The 19,376-nt window shown below is 40.8% G+C and overlaps 1 protein-coding gene across 5 annotated transcripts in view; it reads left to right on the top strand.

Annotated features, from left to right (window-relative positions):
• The window catches only part of REXO1 (RNA exonuclease 1 homolog), a 118,917-nt gene that overhangs the window by 74,941 nt on the left and 24,600 nt on the right, over positions 1-19,376 (top strand). For all 5 annotated transcript variants that reach the window (XR_003568342.1, XM_027853079.1, XM_027853076.1 and 2 more), the window contains 3 exons: positions 12,452-12,612; positions 15,756-15,893; positions 17,527-17,650. Coding sequence is in view for 4 of the 5 variants with exons in the window: in XM_027853079.1 (XP_027708880.1) it covers positions 12,452-12,612; positions 15,756-15,893; positions 17,527-17,650 (423 nt within the window). In the remaining variant the exon portion in view is untranslated. The remainder of the gene's footprint in view (positions 1-12,451; positions 12,613-15,755; positions 15,894-17,526; positions 17,651-19,376) is intronic.

Here is a 19,376-nt window from a genome sequence, read left to right as displayed (position 1 = left end):
TCCACTAATAGGGAATTTTCAAACTTTGCTGATAAAAAGACCAGAGCTGAACAGAAAATTTGATCTTCCAATACAAGACTCAAGACAAGCATAAAAAGGTAAACAGGAAAGAATAAAAAAAGTTATTCAATAAAGTTAAACTGTTATCATCCCTACATGGGAAGGTGATACTTATAACTCTCTATGTTAGGACAGTTAGAGTGTGGGTATAAGTTGACTTTGATAGATGAAAAAAAGGATTGTACTGGGAGAAGAGGAAAGGGGGAGGCAGAATGGGTAAATTATATCACATGAAGAGGCACAAAAGACCTGTTACAGTAGAGGTAAAGAAGGGAGGGGGGTGAGCATTGTTTGAACCTTACTGTCATCAGAATTGGTTGAAACATACACACTCAGTTGGGTAAAAAAAAAATCTTATCTTACCCTATAGGGAAGTAGGAGGGGAAGGGGGGAAAAAGTGTAGGGCTAATGGAGGGGAGGGCAGATTGAGAGAGGTGGTGGTCAGAAGCAAAACACTGGTGAGGAGGGACAGTCCAAAAGACTCATGATGGAAAATGTTATCCACCTCCGGAGAAAGAACTATGAAATCTGAATGAAGATCAGAAGCATATTCTTTTCCCCTTTTTTGTTTTGTTTTTGGTTTTTTTTGTTGGTGGTGGTGGCGGTGTTTTAGGGGGGATTTTTTCATGGTTTTTCCCTTCTGTTTCTTCTTTCACAACATGACTAATGTGGAAATGTGTTTAACATGATTGCCCATGTATAACCTGTATCAGATTGCTTGTCTTCTTGGGGAGAAGGGTAGGGAGAAAGGGAGAAAAATTTGGAATTCAATCTTATAAAAAATGAATGTTGAAAACTATCTTTACATGTAATTGGAAAAGATAAAATACTATTAAAAATAATTTTTGCATCAATATTCATTAACGGAATTGGTCTCTAGTTTTCTTTGTTTTTGCTCTCCCTGGTTTCGATATCAAAACTATATTTGTGTCATAGAAGGAATTTGGTAGTACTACTTCTTTACCTGTTTTTAATATTATATTTTATTTTTCCCCAATTATGTGTTAAAACAATTTTTTAAAACATTTTTTAGAAAGTTTTGAGTTCCAAATTCCCTCCTTTCCCTATCCCCTCCTTGAGACAGTAAGCAATCAGATATAGGTTATACATGTGCATTCTTGTAAACCATTTCCATATTAGTAATTTTGTACAAGAAAACTTGAATGAAAAAAGAAAGTGAAAAATAGCAGGTTCAGTCTGTATTCAGACAATTCTTTACCTATTTTTTTCAAATAATTTATATGCTATTAGAATTAATTGTCCTTTAAATGTTTAGTAGAATTCACTTGCAAATCCATCTGGACGTGGAATTTTTTTCCTTACGGATCTCATTTGTGGCTTGTTCAGTTTTTTTTCCCCTAAGATAGAGTTGTTTAAGTATTTTATCTCTTCTGTTAATCTGAACAACTTACGTATTTGTAAATATTCATCTATTTCATTTAGATTGTCATTTTTATTGACATGTAAGTGGGGAAAATAGCTCCTAATAATTGCTTTAATTTCATCTTCATTGGTTGTATGTTCACCCTTTTCATTTTTGGTACTGGTAATTTGGTTTTCTTTCTTTTTTTTTTTTAAATAAAATTAACTAGTGGTTTATTTTTTTGTTTTTTCCCTGATAACCAGCTCCTAGTTTTATTTATTAGTTGAATAGTTTTTGTTTTTGTTTTTACTTTTAATTTTATTAATCTCTCCTTCGATTTTTAGGATTTCTATTTTGGTGTTTAATTGGGACTTTAAAATCTTTCTTTTTCTAGTTTTTTTAGTTGCATTCCCAATTCATTGACTTGTTCTTTTGTTGATGGAAGCATTTAGAGATATATATTTTCCCTTAAGTACTACTTTGGCTAGGTCTCACAAATTTTGGTATGTTGTCTCATTGTTATCATTATCTTTAGTGAAATTATTAATTGTTTCTATGATTTGTTCTTCAACCCATTCATTCTTTAGGATTATTTTGTTTCCAGTTAATTTTTTAATCTGTGCTTCAAATGTCCTTTGTTGAATGTAATTTTTAATTGTATTATGATCTGAAGAGAATGTATTTAATATTTCTGCTTTTCTGTATCAGTTTATGAGGTTTTTATGTTTTGATACGTGATCAGTTTTTGTGAAGGTGCCATGTATAGCTGAGAAAATATATACTCCTTTCTCTTCTCATTCAGTATTCTCCAGAGGTCTGTCATATCTAACTTTTCTAAAATTCTGTTCTTTTCCTTAAACTTCTTTCTTATTTTCTGATTAAATTTGTCTAGGTCTGAGAGGAATAAATTGTGGTCTGTCACTTGTAAAATTTTACTCTCTATTTCTCCCTCCATCCTATTTTTTATTTGTTCTTTTTTTTTTTTTTTTTGCCTTGTCTCCTCAAAGTTTGTTTTGCTTCTGATTCTCTTGATCTACCCTACCCTCTGTCACCTCCTCCACCCCTTTTTCTCTTAGATCCTTCCCTTTCTACTTCTGTGTTGGGTGCAATGAATTTCTGTACCCAATTCTGTATATGTATATAATCTTCTCTCTTTGAACTAGTTCAAATGAGAGTAAGCTTCAAGAATTGTCTACTCCCTCACATTTTCTTTTTTGAAATTTATTTATTTTTAGTTTTCAACATTCACTCCCATAAGATTTTGAGTTCGAAATTTTCTCCCCATCTCTCCCCTCCCCACCACCCCACAATGGCATACAATTTCATATAGGCTGTACATATACATTCATATTGAAACTATTTTCACATTAATCATGTTGTAAAGAAGAATTAGAACCAATGGGAGAAACTCTGAGAAAGAAGAAACAAAGGAAAAAAAGAAGAGAGACAACAAATAATATACTTCGATCTGCATTCAGACTCCATAATTCTTTTTCTGCATGTGGACAGCATTTTTCATCATGAGTCCTTGGAGTTGTCTTGGATCCTTGTGTTGCTAAGAGCTAAGTCTATCAAAGTTAGTCCTAGCATATTGTGGCTGTTACTGTGTACAATGATCTCCTGGTTCTGCTCACTTCACTCAGCATCAGTTCATTCATGTCTTTCCAGGTTTTTGTGAAATCTGCCAGCCATCATTTTTTACAGCACAATAGTATTCCATTACATTCATATACCACAACTTATTCAGCCATTCCATCACTGAAGGGCATCCCCTCAATTTCCAACTCTTTGCCACCACAAAAAGAGCCGCTATAAATATTTTGTACATGTGATTTCTTTTCTCATTTGTATGATCTCTTTGGGATATAGACCTAGAAGTCTCTCACATTTTCTCCTCCATTATAAAAACTCTTCCTTGTTTGCCTCTTTTATGTGAGATATTTCTTCATTCTTCCTTTCCCTTCCCTTTTCTCCTAGTACATTCCTCTTTTTTACCCTTCCATTTTTCTTTTGAGATCATCCCAGCATAATAGAGTCACCTTTATGTCTTCTATCTGAGAAGACTCTTGCTTTCCCTAGTGATGATAAAGTTCTTTGGAGTTACAGGTATCATCTTCCCATTTGGGAATAAAAACAGTTTAACATTAAGTCCTTCTGATTTCTCACTCATGTTTACATTTTTATGCTTTTTTTAAGTCTTGTGTTTGAATGTCAGATTTTCTATCCAGCTCTAGTCTTTTTATCAGGAATGCTTGGAAGGCCTCTGTGGTTATTTTAGGCTAATTTGACTAATTTTCCTGGAGTTTTCATTTTGGGATCACTTTCAGGAGGTGATTAATGGATTCTTTAAATTTCTGTTTTGCCCTGTACTTTTAAGATGTCTGGACAGTTCTTTATAATTTCTTGAAATTGATGTCTAGGCTCTTTTTTTGATCATAGCTTTTAGGTAGTTTAATGATTCTTAAATTATCTCTCCTCAATCTATTTTCCAGGTGAGCTGTTTTTCCTATATTTCACATTTTCTTCTATTTTTTTTTTTCACTATTTTGACTTTGTATCATTGTTTCTTGATGTCTCATGGTGTAATTAGCCTCCGCTTCATCAATTCTAATTTTTAAAGAATTGTTTTCTTCATTGAGGTTTGGTATCTCTTACCATTTGACAATGAGTTATTTTCTTAAGTATTTTTTGTGCCTCTTTTACCTAGTTGTTGATTGTCTTTTCATAAATTTCTTGCATTAGCTCTCATTTCTTTTCCAATTTTTCCTTTGCTGCTCTGATTGATTTTTATTGTTTTGTTTTTTGTGTTTTTTTTTTTTGGTGAGGCAGTCGGGGTTAAGTGACTTGCCCAAGGTCACACAGTATAATGTGTCTAAGGCCAAATTTGAACTCAGGTCCTCCTGACTCCAAGGCCTGGATGACTTTGGGAGAATAGTGGTGCCTTCAGCAGTGCTAATAGAGAAGTTCTGAAAGGGGGAGGATATGAGGAGGAAGGTAATGAGTTAGTTTTTTGACTATTGAGTTTAAAATGTCTGAGATGTCCAGTCTAGATATCTGAAAGGTAGATAGAAATGTGAGACTAGAGGTCTGAAGAGGTTAGGGCTTGGATAAGTAGATTTGAGGATCATCAGCATAGAGATGATAATTGGATCTCTGGGAGCTGATGAGACTAAGTGACATAGTATAGAAGGAGAAGAGAAGAGAGCCTAGGATCCAGCCCTGTGGGACACCCAAAGTGAGATGAACGTGACCTGGATGAGGATCTATAGCCAAGGACACTGAGAAGGAGCCATCAGACAGGTTGGAGAACAAGGAGAGAGCAGTGTCCTGAAACCTAGAGAGAAGAGAATTTCAGGGAGAAGTGATCCACAGCATTAAAAGTTGCAGAGAGGGGGCGAAGCCAAGATGGCGGAGGGAAAGCAGTGACTGTCTTGAGCTCTCTCCCAGAGCCCTCCAGATACCTAAAAAAATGGCTCTAAATAAATTCTAAAGCAGCAGAACCCACAAAAAGACAGAGTGAAACAAATTTCCAGGCAAAGACAGCCTGGATGGTTGATCGAAAAAGTATATCGCGCAGGGCGAGGAACACAGTTCGGCGTGGGCGCGCAGGCCACAGCAATCCTGGAGCAGGCCTCAGGACTGAATCGTGGGCAGCTGTGGCAGTTTCCAGACTTCTCAACCCCTGAACGCCAAAAACAACTTAGAAGGTTAGTGGGAAAAGTCTGTGACTGTGGTGAGAGAGGAGCTAGGTCTCAGCTGCGGCCCGGAGGTGAGTCTGGCCCACAGATTGAGGGGGAATCGAGTGGCTGATCAGAGGGGGATTGCAGGGATCTCTTTGCCAGTGCTGAGGCAGGAATCTCTTGGTTTGCCGGTGCTTGGATCTGGGTCACAGTTCTAAGGGGTGGTCCTGGGGCGAGGAGGAGCGCTGGTGTGGTAGAGCTTGTTGTGGCGGTGGAGAGGAAACACCTCGCCCCTTTTCATACCACCATGGAAGAACTGAAAATTTACAGGTCCCTAGAAGTTCCTCTGAAAACAGCTGTACAAACCTCCTAAGCTTGGGACAGTACACTCTTCACATTGGAAGAAGACTTTTCCCTTAATAAAGAGTTTAAAACTCAAGTAATTGGCCGGGATCATGAGTAAGCAGCGCAAAAAGAGTCAGACTATATTGTCTTACTTTGGTGACAAAGATGATCAAAACATACAACTAGAAGAAGACAACAAAGCCAAAGCTCCTATATCCAAAGCTTCCAAGAAAAATATGAATCAGTGCCAGGCCTTGGAAGAGCTCAAAAGGGATTTTGAGAAGCAAGTAAGAGAAGTAGAGGAAAAACTGAGAGTGATGCAAGAAAATCATGAAAAACAAGTCAACAGCTTGCTAAAGGAGACCCAAAAAAATACTGAAGAAAATAACACCTTAAAAAATAGCGTAACCCAAATGGCAAAAGAGGTCCAAAAAGCCAATGAGGAGAAGAATGCCCTAAAAAGCAAAATTGGCCAAATGGAAAAGGAAGTCCAAAAGTTCACTAAAGAAAATACTTCCTTAAAAATTAGAATAGAGCAATTGGAAGCTAGTGACTTTATGAGAAATCAAAACACTGTAAAACAAATCCAAAAGAATGAAAAATTAGAAAACAATGTGAAATATCTCACTGGAAAATAGATCCAGGAGAGAGAATTTAAAAATTATTGGACTATCTGAAAGCCATGATCAAAAAAAGAGCCTAGACATCATCTTTCAAGAAATGATCAAGGAAGACTGCCCTGATATTTTAGAACCAGAGGGCAAAATAGAAATGAAAGAATCCACCGGATCTCCTCCTGAAAGAGACCCCCAAAGGAAAACTCCTAGGAATATTGTAGCCAGAATCCAGAGTTCCAGGTCAAGGAGAAAATATTACAAGCAGCCAGAAAGAAACAATTCAAGTATTGAGGAAACACAATCAGGATAACACAAGATTTAGCTGCTTCTACATTAAGGGACCGCAGGGTATGGAATATAATATTCCAGAGGGCAAAGGAGATAGGATTACAACCAAGAATCACCTACCCAGCAAAACTGAATATAATCCTTCAGGGGGAAAAATGGTCATTCAGTGAAATAGAGGACTTTCAAGCATTCTTGAAGAAAAGACCAGAGTTGAATAGAAAATTTGATTTTCAAATACAAGACTCGAATGGAACATGAAGAGGTAAACAGGAAAGAGAAAATCATAAGAGACTTATTAAGGTTGAACTGTTTATATTCCTGCATGGAAAGATGATATTTGTGACTCATGAGACCTTTGTCAGTATGAGGGTAGTTGGAGGGGAAAAAATTATATGTACGTATATATAGATAGAGATATAGATAGATAGAGGGCACAGGGTGAGTTGAAAATGAAGGGGTCATATCTGGAGAATAAAATTAAGGGGTGAGAGAGGAATATACTAGGAGAAGGAGAAAGGGAGAGGTAGAACTGGGTAAATTATCCCACAAAAAAAAAAAAAAACAGAAAAGGCTCTTACAGTGGAGGGGAAACAGGGGAAGGTGAGAGGGAATGAGTGAATCTTATTCTCATAAGATTTGACTTAAGGAGGGAGTAACATACACACTCAATTGGGTGTGGAAATCTGTCTTACCCTACAGGAAAATAGGGGGGGAAGGGGACAAGAGAGTAGGGGAATGATAGAGAGGAGGGCAGATTGGGAAAGGGAGTAATCAGAAGCAAATACTTTTGAGGAGGGACAGGGTCAAAAGAAAGAATAGAATAAATGGGTAGGCGGGATAGGATTAAGGGAAATAGTGTTAGTTTTTCACAGCATGTCTACTATAGAAGTGTTTTGCATAACTGCACATATATAACCTATATTGAGTTGCTTGCCTTATCAATGAGGGTAGATGGGGAGGGAGGAAGGGAGAAAATTTGGAACCCAAAGTTTTAAAACACATGTTTAAAAAAAATGTTTTCACATGCAACTGGGAGATAAGAAATACAGGAAATGGGGTACAGAAATCCATCCTGCTCTACAGGAAAACTGAAGGGGAAGGGGATAAGAGAAGGGGGGAAGAGATAGAAGGGAAGGCAGACTAGGGGAAGGGGTATTTAGAATGCATGCCATCTTGGGGTGGGGGGAGGGGCGAGATGGGGTGAAAATTTGGAACTCAAAATCTTGTGGAAGTAAATGTTGAAAACAAAAAAAAATAAATAAAAATTACCATAAAAAAAGTTGCAGAGAGGTCAAGAAAGATGAAGACTGAGAAAAAGCCATTGGTTTTTGGCAGTTGAGATTATTGGCACCTTTGGAGAGAGCAGTTTTGGTGGAATGATAAGGTCAGAAGCTGGATTGTAGAGAGTTAAGAAGAGTCAGTCAGACATTTACATGCCTGCTATGTGAACTGTGCTAAGCACTGGGAATACAAAGACAAATACATAGTCCCTCTCCTCCAGGAGCTCACAATCAATTGGAGACACAACATGCAAACAATTGTACGCAGTGATTTAGACAGGATAAATTGGAGATTATCAACAGAGGGAAGGAAGTACAATTGAAAAAGGAAAAGAAGTGGAGACATTGATTATAGAAGGACTCCTCAGGAAGATTAGTTGCCAAAAAGAAGAAGAAATATGGGATGATAGTGGGGATGGAAGAATCAAGTGAAGGGTTTTTGAGGATGGAAGAGACCTGGACATATTTGTAGACAATAGAGAAGCAGCCGCTAGTCAGGGAGAGACTGATAGAGTGGGGCTGATAGAAAGGACAGTCTATTAGAGAAAACAAGATGGACTGGTAAGAATGATACCAATCCTAATCTCCCACACACTGTTGATGAGAATCAGGCAAAATGCCTGAAAGACCTGTGAAGGAGAGGTATGTGGCTTAGCAAAAAGAGGGTTGGATTTGGAGTCTAAAGACTTAGATATGAGTTCTTGCTTTCTACTCATGGCCTGAATGACTTTGGATAGATAAATTAACCCCGAAGTGCCTATAGGAGGTGCTTCGGGTATATGATCTCTGAGGTCCCTTCCAGCTTTAAGATTGTCCCAGTTGGAGCATCTCCCAACACCCTCCAGTCCACCTGTATAACAGAAGAATAACTTGGGTATTATTCCTTTGGGTATGAATCTACATTAGAAATTATTTATGTGTGCAGAGGTAGTGTGATGGAAAGATTGCTGGATTTGACCTTAGAAGACCTGGGCCATGTTCAGGCTCTGATGGGTTTTGTGACCTTGGGCAACTTATTTAACCCTCATGAACCTTTTCCCTTCCCTCTGCAGTGGAGATAATAATACTTCTACCCGACTCATGGGATTGTTGTGGGGGAAGCTCTTTCCAATCTTAAAGGGCAGCAGAGATGAGAATCTTAATTTTTTTTTTTTTTTTTTTTTGGTGAGGCAGTTGGGGTTAAGTGACTTGCCCGAGGTCACACAGCTACTAAGTGTTATGTGTGTGAGGCTGGATTTGAACTCAGGTCCTCCTGACTCCAGGGCCGATGCTCTATCCACTGTGCCACCTAGCTGCTCCCAAAGATGAGAGTCTTGAGAGTAGTGATAACTGCTGTGGACTGAGGAGCATCCCACCCCCAGATTGCTGCAGCAAGAAATGAAGTGATCATACCTGGCATTTCTTTGGTGTTCTTTAGTAATAGTTCTTGCTGTTTCTTCCCAGCTTTATAGACATTTTCATTTTACAATCAGGAAACTGGGACTCAGAAGTGAAGTGACCTATATTGGGTGACCGTCAGTAGTAGAGCCGGACTTGATGGCTGATAGCAGCTCAGCAGTCCCCTTGCCGGTTCTGTCAGCACTTCGGATGGAGTCTATCTGGGCCAGGTGATAACCTGGCCAAGGGCAGCTAGGTGCCTTCTTTACTCCCAGCTTATTTCTATTGGGTACCAACTCATTGTTAGCCATTTTTTTTCCTGCCCTGTCTAGTCCAAAGATAATTTTTCTTGGCAGAGAAAGCAAAATAAAAGCTGAAAACTTCTGCCTTCTCAAGGTCGACTGTTCTCCCTTTCCTCCAGCACCAATCCTATCCCTCTGGGAGCCCTTCTAGGGCTGAAATTCTGTGAATTGCAAATGGAATTTTCCTGTTTGTAAAATAATAGGTTGGTTCATAGCCTTAAGAAACAGAATGTTAGGCACAAATCCTTAAAATAGCTTATCCCCCAAATTATTATGCATTTGATTCCTTTTAGAAAATAAATAGAGCATAAAGCTCTCTTAGAGCAATTGGTGGTGGGTTGGAAGAAAGAATTGAAAAATTTATTTTGAATGAGATCCATGGCTAGTATGGGTACATGGACTCACCCAGAGACTCATTTGGTCCAGTTCTTTGTTATACCCAAGTATCTGAACCAGAGGCAATGGGCAGAATATGATGTGGTTGGAGGTTATATATAGAGGCAGGTTTCAGCTCAGTATAAGGAAGGGCTTCTTAGACACTGGCCAGATGTAGATTGGAGGTATTCAGGCAGGGGCTGTTTGGTCACTTTCCTGTCAGGGCCTTTGGAGAGGGGAGTAGCACTGCATGGAAGGCTTATCTAAGAAATCTCAAGTCCCTTCCAACTAGAGTTAACATCTCTCTCCTCCTGTGTTGGAGGCACTAGTGGTGAGGTGGTTAGAAAGCAGGCAGAGAGCATTTGTGCTTGAGGGAGCAGAAAATTGAACATTAAAGGAAGGAAATATGAGGTCATTCAGTATATAAGTGCCTGGATTTTTGGTAAAATAGAATTAAACAGGCCCTTTAAAAGCAGCTGTGCTCTTCTCTGTTCTTAAGGCACTGTTAATTAGCCTGATATGAGACCAAAAGCCCTTAGCTTCCAAGAGGTCTTTTCTTTTTTAGATGAACAAAACCCAGTGCATTTTCTATAGACATTTGTCACATTTCTTATACAGACTTGAGTCATTCACTGTTGTGACATTGAGGACACTTTATTCAGTCCACTCATAGGTACTGCACACTTGCTTTGTGTATGGCCCAGTGCTTCCTGGTCTATTGCCTGCCCTTGCTCTTTCTTTTAACCTTCCTTGCCTTCACTTGCCTTCACACTTGCCTTCAGCTTTGGTGTACATAGGAGACCAGTTTTCAGTGACCTGCAGGTTGTTCTGATGGGGAAAAGGGCCCCCTGAGCAGTGTATAAGAAAGAGAGAAAACTACCTTCCTGACAGAGATGGGGAGAAATGGGGTTTAAGGGCCTAGAAGGCATTCAGGAAACTTTGTCAGCAACCTGTTAGTGAGGACTTTCCAGTCTGTCACCCATTTTTATCTTCTGCTGTGGGAATGTTTTTCTCCCCCTCAAAGAGTCTGTGCCATGTGTTCTTTACTTCTCTAGAGTGCTGGACCTTGTTGAGCGTGCCATGTGTTTTTCTTTAGGCTAAAGCCTGGATTTTTGTAGGACTTTGCGATATCTTCTAGCACCCTTATTTTATTGGTGGATAAACTAAAGTCCAGAGAGAGAAAGACTTCCCCAAAGTAACACAACTAGTGTGTGCAGAGGCAGAATTACAACCCAAGCCTACTGGGCTCTTGAGTTCAGGGCTCTTTTAGACATCCCTGCTCTGCTGTCTCCCCTTTACCATGGTACTGGTTGGGCCATGTTTGTAATCTGCCTCTTTTACTACCTTTTTAACTTTGAGCAAGTAGTTTCCTCTTTGTTTCTTGAGCCTCAGTTTCTAGAAAGTTGTGCTAGAAAGTCTCAAAGATCCCTTCTACCTCAGTTCAATGTGATAGATTGGAAAAGCTCTTTTTAATGGAGCTTCTTGTCAGCTTCCTGGTAATGTTTCAGATACTGTGTGGCTAGGTATGGTGGGGTAGAGAGGAGCTACAGAGACAGACATGACAAAATCCTTACCTTCTAGGAGTTTACAATTCATTTGGGGGAGACAAAAAAAAAATGAAGAGAGCATCTCCTGCCTTACATTCTTAGATGCTAAATGAGTGAAACAGTGAGTACTGTAGACCTTGAAAGAAGGAAGAGAGGAGTCTAGCTAGTGAGATGGAGTAAGTTGGACCTTGAAGAATGGAAAGTTAGATGGGAAATAGTGAGAGAGTATTCCAGGAAATAGCAAAGAGACAGAGGTGGGAATGCTTGGTTCTGGAGACAGTGAAGCCCACTGTTTTGTCCAGGGAGGAGGTCTGTGTAGGGAAATGGTGGAACATGGAGTTCAGATTGTAGTTGGGGCTGGAGCACTAGATTGTGTGGGTTAGGCTTTGTGTGGGAGGCTGACTGCACCACGAGTAGGAATGGAAAGTAATAGAATGAAAGGGGTGTGGCAAGAGGGGTCATGTTAGATTCAACAGAAAAGAATTCTGGTGGTAGAGGGATGGAGAGGCCTTGAAGGGAGGCTTCACCTTCCCAGGCTCCCCACCCCTGCCCCCCAAATCACCCTGATTCCTGGTCAGGCTGATTTTCCTCTTAGCACATATCTTGTACTTTCAAGCTGACCACATGGTATGATCATTATTTTTCTGTTACAATAACCATAAATGTTTGTTGTTCTGGTGAGATAGAGATTGCTAGCCATTTGGTATATTTTCCCACCTTTGAAAACAAACCTGCACAAAGTAGTCCCTTATCTAGGCTGCAAGGGACTATTTTATTTGTGACCTCATCAAAGGGAGTGGAAGAACATAGAGCTGGGAGCAAGTAGTCTTGTCACAATGACCAGGAGAGCAGTGGCATAACCCCTGGGTCCTTTGCTAAGGAATCAAGGCCTTTTCTAACTCAGATCTAAATACTTCAAACTGAGGGACTTGACCATGTGGCAGAGGCTATCAGAAACCTATACCTTTCATTGGACCTACAAATTGGTGACATTGCCTGATCTGACCACTGAGTATTGACTTTTTCTCTCCATGGCCTTGTCACAGAACAGATCTTAATGTCGTCATTCCAAAATCCTAGTTCAAAATCCAGACCTTTCCCTCTGTGCACCCAGATGCACATTTTGGTAACATTAAATGACCGGAATTACTTGGTTCTGCGGAGCTCGGTGATGGGAATTTTGTCTTCCTACAATCATGTGCCCTGTACCCTGTCAGCCCCCACAGGTGCCAAGAAAAGTAATTCTTTGAACACCGTTCAAGTCGCAAATGGCTCTGAGCCAAACATCTCCTTGAAGTCCCGAACAATGTCTGGAATGGCTTCTAAAACGAGCACGACATCCGTGCAGAAGAGGATAGCACATGTGCCCTCCCTACAGGTAATGCACATTTTCCCACATTCAATCCGATAAACATTTATTAAGTGCCTGGGTTGGGTGCAAGGCACTGAGAATAGAAATACAAAACCAAAACATAGTTTTACCTTCAAGAGGCTAAGGGGAAATGATAAAAGTAAAAACATAATAGATACACAATAAGCATTACAGGTGGGTGGGGGTGGAGAGGTTTCTTTGCAGGAAGTGGTATTTCATCTGAGGCTTGGAGGGACTTGGGAATCTAGGGTGGAGGTGAAGCACCTCCCCCCAAGTCCAGCTGATAGACTTCACATTTCCAGGACTGCGTTGAACCAACAGGTTGGGAACAAATAGATTCCCATTGGGGAGGAGCTTTGGGATGTGCTGAAAGTTTCATCAAAACACAGTTTTTAAAAATAAGAGCTTTTCTAACCTGTCCTCCAGTCTTGCATTTGCCATTTCCACCAAAACAACAAAGTACTGTTTTTATCTCCCTGGCCTTGTAATCTTGTCCTGGCTTGTGAGGAACAGGTACTCAAAGATTTTGAACTGCTGATGGGCCCTCACTTGGTCTTTACTTTCAGTCCAGGAGTTCTTGAAGACTAAAGCATTAGGAGAGAAGTCAGCAGATTGTTTTGGAAGAGACTAGGAAGACTTGGAAGTTGTAACTTAGCATGTTTGTTTGGCAATTCAGAAAGGCCTAGAAAAGGTGAGAATATCTTCTGGGAGAAACAAAAGACAGACTCTTTGTCTATCCTAGTGTGGTCAGCTTCCCTTCTTCACATCTAGTCTACTTTCCGCTGACCCTTGGGGCTGTGGATGCTGGATAGGAGTGGGACTTTCACAGGGGCTCCCAAAGTAGCTCTCACACGCTTTGGTTGACCCTGTCTGAACCCTTGCCTAGCAGAGTACTTTGAGACCTGCTTACGAATTCTCCCTTTTTAGGAGCAAATCCTCTGCTCCACCTCTAACCATATCTGACTTTCTTAGGGACTAGCAACAGCCCCCTCCTGGATCCTTTGTCACGCATTCTCATGTGGCTTCTTCATATTTTGCCTTGTGATGTGGTTATTTGTGCCCGTGTTTTAGCCTCCCTACTAAGCTTTCCCTCCTTCTGCCTTTTTGCTACCGGTCTTCCTTCTCCCCCTCCTCATCTCCCTTTTTTTTCCTTATCCACTCTTTCCCCTTCTCTTTTCTTCCTTTACTTCTTTCTCCTTTCCTTTCTCCTTTTTTCCATTTTTCCCTTCTTTCTCCCCTTGTCTATTTTTTCTTCCCTTTATCCCAAATCCCTTCTTCCTTCTCCCTATTTCAGGGGAAAAGAAGCAATTCAGATGATATTATCCCTGACCTCAGGGAGCTCACAGTCTAGTAGGAAGTAAAGATACAAACAGAGGAATGATACACATTTCACTATGCACATAGAGGCCTTAAACTAAATGCTTTAAGTTTTGAGGGGGAACATTTTTACCTGACAGGGCAGAAAGAGGCATTTGAGTTGAGCTTTAAAGGATAGATTAGAAAGTCATGAAACTGTTGATATGATAGGAAATCTTAAAGATGTTGAATTGAAATTTGTTGAATTGAAAAATTTTGCTGTTAATAGTCAGTAAGCATTTATTAAGCTCTTACTATGTGCCAGGCTCTGTTCTAAGGGCTAGGGATACAGAGAAAGGAAAAAACAGTCCCTGCCCTCGAGGTATGCTCAGTCTAATGAGGGAGAAAACATTCTAGCTGTACCAACAAGCTACAGGCTGGATAAATAGGAAGTGGTTAGCTGAAAGAAGGCACTGGAGTTAGAGGGGATGGAGAAGGCTTTGGGTAGAACTCACATGAATCTTTCTTTTGTATTTCTGGAGAGTAAACAAATAGATCAGTTATTCCAACTGAGTTTGGGGCCAACATTCCCACCAATATCCGACAATGCTATCATAAGTGGAGATAGCAGTAGCACCTCCCTTTCAGGGATTTTGAGAACAAAAGTGATATGAGTTTGAGGGGCACAGGTTGCAACTGAGAGGGCAGGAAGTGGCATTTGAGTTGAGCTTCAAATGATAGATTATAATTCAGTAGTGGAGGAAGAGAGCTGGTGGGACACCTTTCAGGCCTAGGGCATGGTGTGGGCAAAGGCATGGAAGCAGGAGAGCTTAGGCTGCATTCTGGGGACCCTTCTTTACACACAGTTCTTGAATTAATAAATGAAAGTAAACTAACTCTTTAAAATCCTAAGACAAATTAGCAACCAGAGTCAGTAATCCATGGATGATAGAGATAGTCTACTCTCCCATTTCCCTAACGATAATGGTACTAACTGGTTAAAAAATAAGTTTCAGCTCAGAAAATGGTAATGGTCCATTAGTTGCTCTCTGCCCCAATCTATTTAACAAAAAATAAGCCCAGCCTCTTCAAACTCCCTAACACACCCCTACAGCTATGGTAACACAGTAACAGTCTGAGAACCTTCCCCTCATCTCATGTTCCTCAGCCTGCCTAGGGCTGAGAGGAAGCAAGCATGGACTCCTGGAGGCCGAGCTAGTAGAGGCAAACTCTGGGCAGCTTCCTGTGAAGTTGGGAAGGTTTTGAGCACAGGCCCAGCACTGATCTCTTGATCTCTCTGTCTCTGTGGGATGTGAGCCAACCAGGGCCTACCTCAGCAAGACTCCTCCCTAGGAGAACATGAGTTTTGAAAAAAACCACAGCAACTCAAAACAGCTTCCTGAGGTGTTCAGGGAGGCTGTATTGTGTGTCACTAGAGAGACGTCCTGTGCTCACAGAATCAGAACAGTGGACAACAGAGGTTTTGGAACTGGAAATGAGTCACATCATGGTGTCAGAGTTCAAGCAGGTCTTAAAAAGGAAGTTATGAAACTGTTGACAGGGAATCTTAAAGATGTCATTTGTTGAATTAGAAAATTCTGCTGCTGATAGTCAATAAGCATTTTTTATTAAGTGCCTCCTGTGTACCAGGCACTGTGCTTAGTGCTAGGGATACAGAGAAAGGAAAAAGACAGTCCCTTGACCTCCAGGAGCTCACAGTCGAACGGGAGAGACAACATATGTACAAACAAGCTGGATGAATAGATAGGAAATGACTGAGGGAAGGCATCGGAATTAAGGGCTGGGGAAGGCTTCCTGTAGAATACTTACTGATCTTTCTTTTGTCTTTCTAGAGTGTAAGCTTAAATAGACCAGTCATTCCAACTGAATTTGGGGCCAAGGTTCCTACCAACATCCGCCAACGTTATCTTAATCTTTTTATTGATGAGTGCCTGAAGTTTTGTCCATCACCCCAAGAAGCTTATGACAAGGTCTGTATCCATGATATTAATTATTTTGCTATACTATGAAGTTGGGGGGCTGACAGTGGGGAGAGAGTTAGTTTGCCATGGTCTGACCTTGTACAACCAGTGTGTCTTGCCTAAGGGTTGGACCCTCCCCCATCCCCCTCTCTGTTCTTCTCAGAAGGGATTAGGAGCCATCTGTTGATCTTGAACCTTTGGTTGGTAGATCTTCAAGCTGGTTTCTCCTACCTTGCACCTCATCTTTTATTCATTTTCGTCTCTCAGTGATTGGGCAGGCTTCCCAGAAGGGAGGTGGTAGAGGCAGGAGCCCACACTATTTGTCCTGTACTTTGAGTTAGTCAAATAGAAGAAGATCTGTAGAGCTTGAAGGACCCTTAGAGTTCATCATGATGATCTCTAGGAGGGGAGTATCAAGAACCCTGTGCTCAGCTGAGAAGGCTTGAGTGTGAGTCCTCTGGCCTTAGCTCTGTTGGCAGTTGGATTCTGGACTGATGACTCCCCACTGAGCCTCATGAACTCCCTCTAAGTGAGGGGTTTCGCTAGATGACCCCTGCAGTTCCTTCCAGTTCTAATATCCTACGATCTGATTAGTCCTGAATCAGTAAGAGATGAGTGGGGAGGAAGGACTAGGTCAGTTTGTGGAGAGGCAAAATTGGGCTGTTGGTTCAGTGTCTGACCCTGCAGAAGAACATTAATGAAATGAGTCTGTACACATCTATGTTTCTTTGAGGCAGTGTGGTGCTGGGGAGAGAGATCAAACTGGAGTCAGGAGGACCTTGGTTCAGATCTTGTCTTTGTCATGTGACCTGGGGTAGGTCTACCTCCTCTGTAAAATAGAGATAATAGCTATACCTTCCTCCTAGGGTGGTTGTTAAAAACCAAATGATATAATGTAAGGAAAGAGCTTGGTAAACCTTAAGATGCTCTGTAGATTTCAGTTATTATAATTGTGAATATTTTTATTATTGTTAACCGTATCAAGTTACATCTGAGGAATCTGAACTCAGGTTAAGAGAATTATCCAAGGGCATAGGACAAGTTTGGGCTCCTGATTATGTACTTAAAAGGGCTACCTGCTGCAGTTGTAGCAGCTCTTGGAAGATTTCTGATCTAGTGCTGCCCCTCTTTCTACAGCATAGAAAACATGTCTGTTGAGAGTGAGCTGAGGTCACATAAATAGTTGCTGTTGGCACCACCTCCTCTTTCCCTCCCTACCCCCAGTGATCTCAGTGCTTCATGTCTTCATCTCCTCCCCTTAGCCTGAGCTCTCTTGGCTCCCTCTAAATAGGATTTTAGGGAATCTCAGGGTTTCTGCTGCTTCTTCATCCTGTAGGACCCCCATCCTAGGAAACCCACAGGTCTGTAGAACTGAGAGTCATGCCACAGGAGAATAATGGTGGTCTGCGTTAGCCCAAGCGCTCAAATATACATTTCTGCTTTGACCGCTCTAGAAAATGAGGAATCTCTTGTCCCTCAGATAACATTCTGATGTGAGAATACCAGTCCTAATTTAGTCCTTGATGTCAAATCTATTCAATCTAATTGCCTTGTGTTCTTTGTCTTGGCTCCAACCCTGCCTTCTACCTAAGCCTGTGAAAGTTGATATGAAATCTCAGCAACACATGTTTTTTTCCCCCAGGCTTTATCTGAGGAGAAGGTGGCCTATGAACGGAGTTCAAGCAAGAATATCTACCTGAATGTGGCTGTCAATACCCTAAAGAAGCTAAGGAGTTTAGGACCTGGTTCTGTACAATGTGTAAACAGTGAGTATGGCTAGAGTAGCAAATTCTCTCCTTCTCTGATTTTGAAGTCGATGCTCTTGCCTAGAATGGCCGTAGTTCTAACAACATTAATTATCTGGGAGCCATTTGAAAACTCTGAAAGAAAGCATGGTAGGTCTTTGTGCAGCCTTCCATGCCCCGAGGCTTACACTTTTCCCAGGAGTGCCCCTTAGGTCCTCTCTCAGGGGCCATTGTCGCTTTCTTTGAACAAAGTTCTTTTTTTTTTTTTTTTAAGCTTTTGAGTTTTAAATTTTTCTCCCCCTCCCTCACCATCTCCCTCCGCTATCTGATATAGGCTATACATTCCTATTAAACATATTTTCACATTAGTGATGTTGTAAGTAAGAATTAGAACCAATAGGAGGAAACAAAACACAACAGAAGAAAAAAAAATAGCAAATAATATGCTTCGATCTGCATTCAAACTCCATAGTTCTTTCTTTGGATGTGGGTAGCGTTTTCCATCTTGAGACCTTTGGAGATGTCTTAGATCCTTGTATTGCTGAGAAGGGTTAAGTCTATCAATATAGCACAATGTATCCAACATTCTCCTGGTTCTGCTCACTTCACTCAGCATCAGACCATACAAGTCTTTACAGGTTTTTCTGATGTCTGCCTGTTCATCATTTCTTATAGCACAATAATATTCCATTACATTCATATGCCACAACTTTGAACACAGTTCTAACAAAGATCTCTGTTGTTCAGGCCAACAGCAGAGAGGGAAGGTCATGGAAAAGCATTGCTAGAGAAAGCAGCAAGAAATGACTGAATGACAGGAAAAAAAAATTAAAAAAAAAAAAAAAAAAAGACTAGCAAAAACAGTTAAGCCTTTCCCTGGGGAGTCTAGCATCCTCAGGCTCAGGATCCTGGAACTTAGAAGGGACCTTGGCGACTAGCCAGTTTACCCTCTTCTTTTTCTAGAGGAGGATACAGTAGCTTGGCTTTTTCCATGGCATACAGGTAGTAAGTATCAAAGCCAGGGTTTAGAATCCAAATTCAATGCTTTTTCAGTGCTGTGGCAGATAACCCCCCCTCCCCCGGCTTCACCGTAACCATAGTCCAAGAAGTACAGCTGTTAGATGTTCATAGGATGATCACCTAGAATCCTCAAGAAAAGATTATTTCTCCACATTATTATAAAAAATAAGGAAATGGATAATCTGTTTCAGAAGGATTTCTATCCAAAATGATTTTAAGAGTTATCATAACACTTGTAGCATTTAGAGGGAGCAGACTTCAGTTATGTAGAAACTAACCTCACTGGGACCCCTGTTATGCCAACAGGAAGCTAAACAGATCAGATGTTAGCACTGGGTGGGCTGAGTGGGTGGGAGAGAGGTCAGAGTCTTAGAGGAGATGCTGCGACTGCACTGCTCTGTGTCACTCTAGGGCTTAGCACTAAAAGGTCTGTGGCTGTCAATTATCATTGTACTTTGAAATAAAAAGTTTCCATTCTACTATACCTTTTTACCTTTGCCTTTAGAATAAAAAAATGCACTACATCAGTTGAGGCAGCTTGTTCTTTTGAGGTAGTCTTAAATCTGGTCCTGTCTATGCTTTATTGAGGCAGGGTGGGGTGGTGGAAGGAGAGCCACATTTGGAAGCAGAGGGCCTGGGTTTAAATCCTAGCTCAGCTACATAGGACCTTGTAATCCTAATATTCAGCACTAGGTGCAATGAAACTTCTTTTGTTGTCATCCCTAAG

The sequence above is a fragment of the Vombatus ursinus genome, unplaced genomic scaffold (genome assembly GCF_900497805.2).
Source record: "Vombatus ursinus unplaced genomic scaffold, bare-nosed wombat genome assembly UNPS02009918.1, whole genome shotgun sequence".
In the NCBI taxonomy this organism is placed as follows: domain Eukaryota; kingdom Metazoa; phylum Chordata; class Mammalia; order Diprotodontia; family Vombatidae; genus Vombatus; species Vombatus ursinus.
Note: the sequence above shows the minus strand (reverse complement) of the source record. Positions and strands in the feature narration are given on the sequence as shown.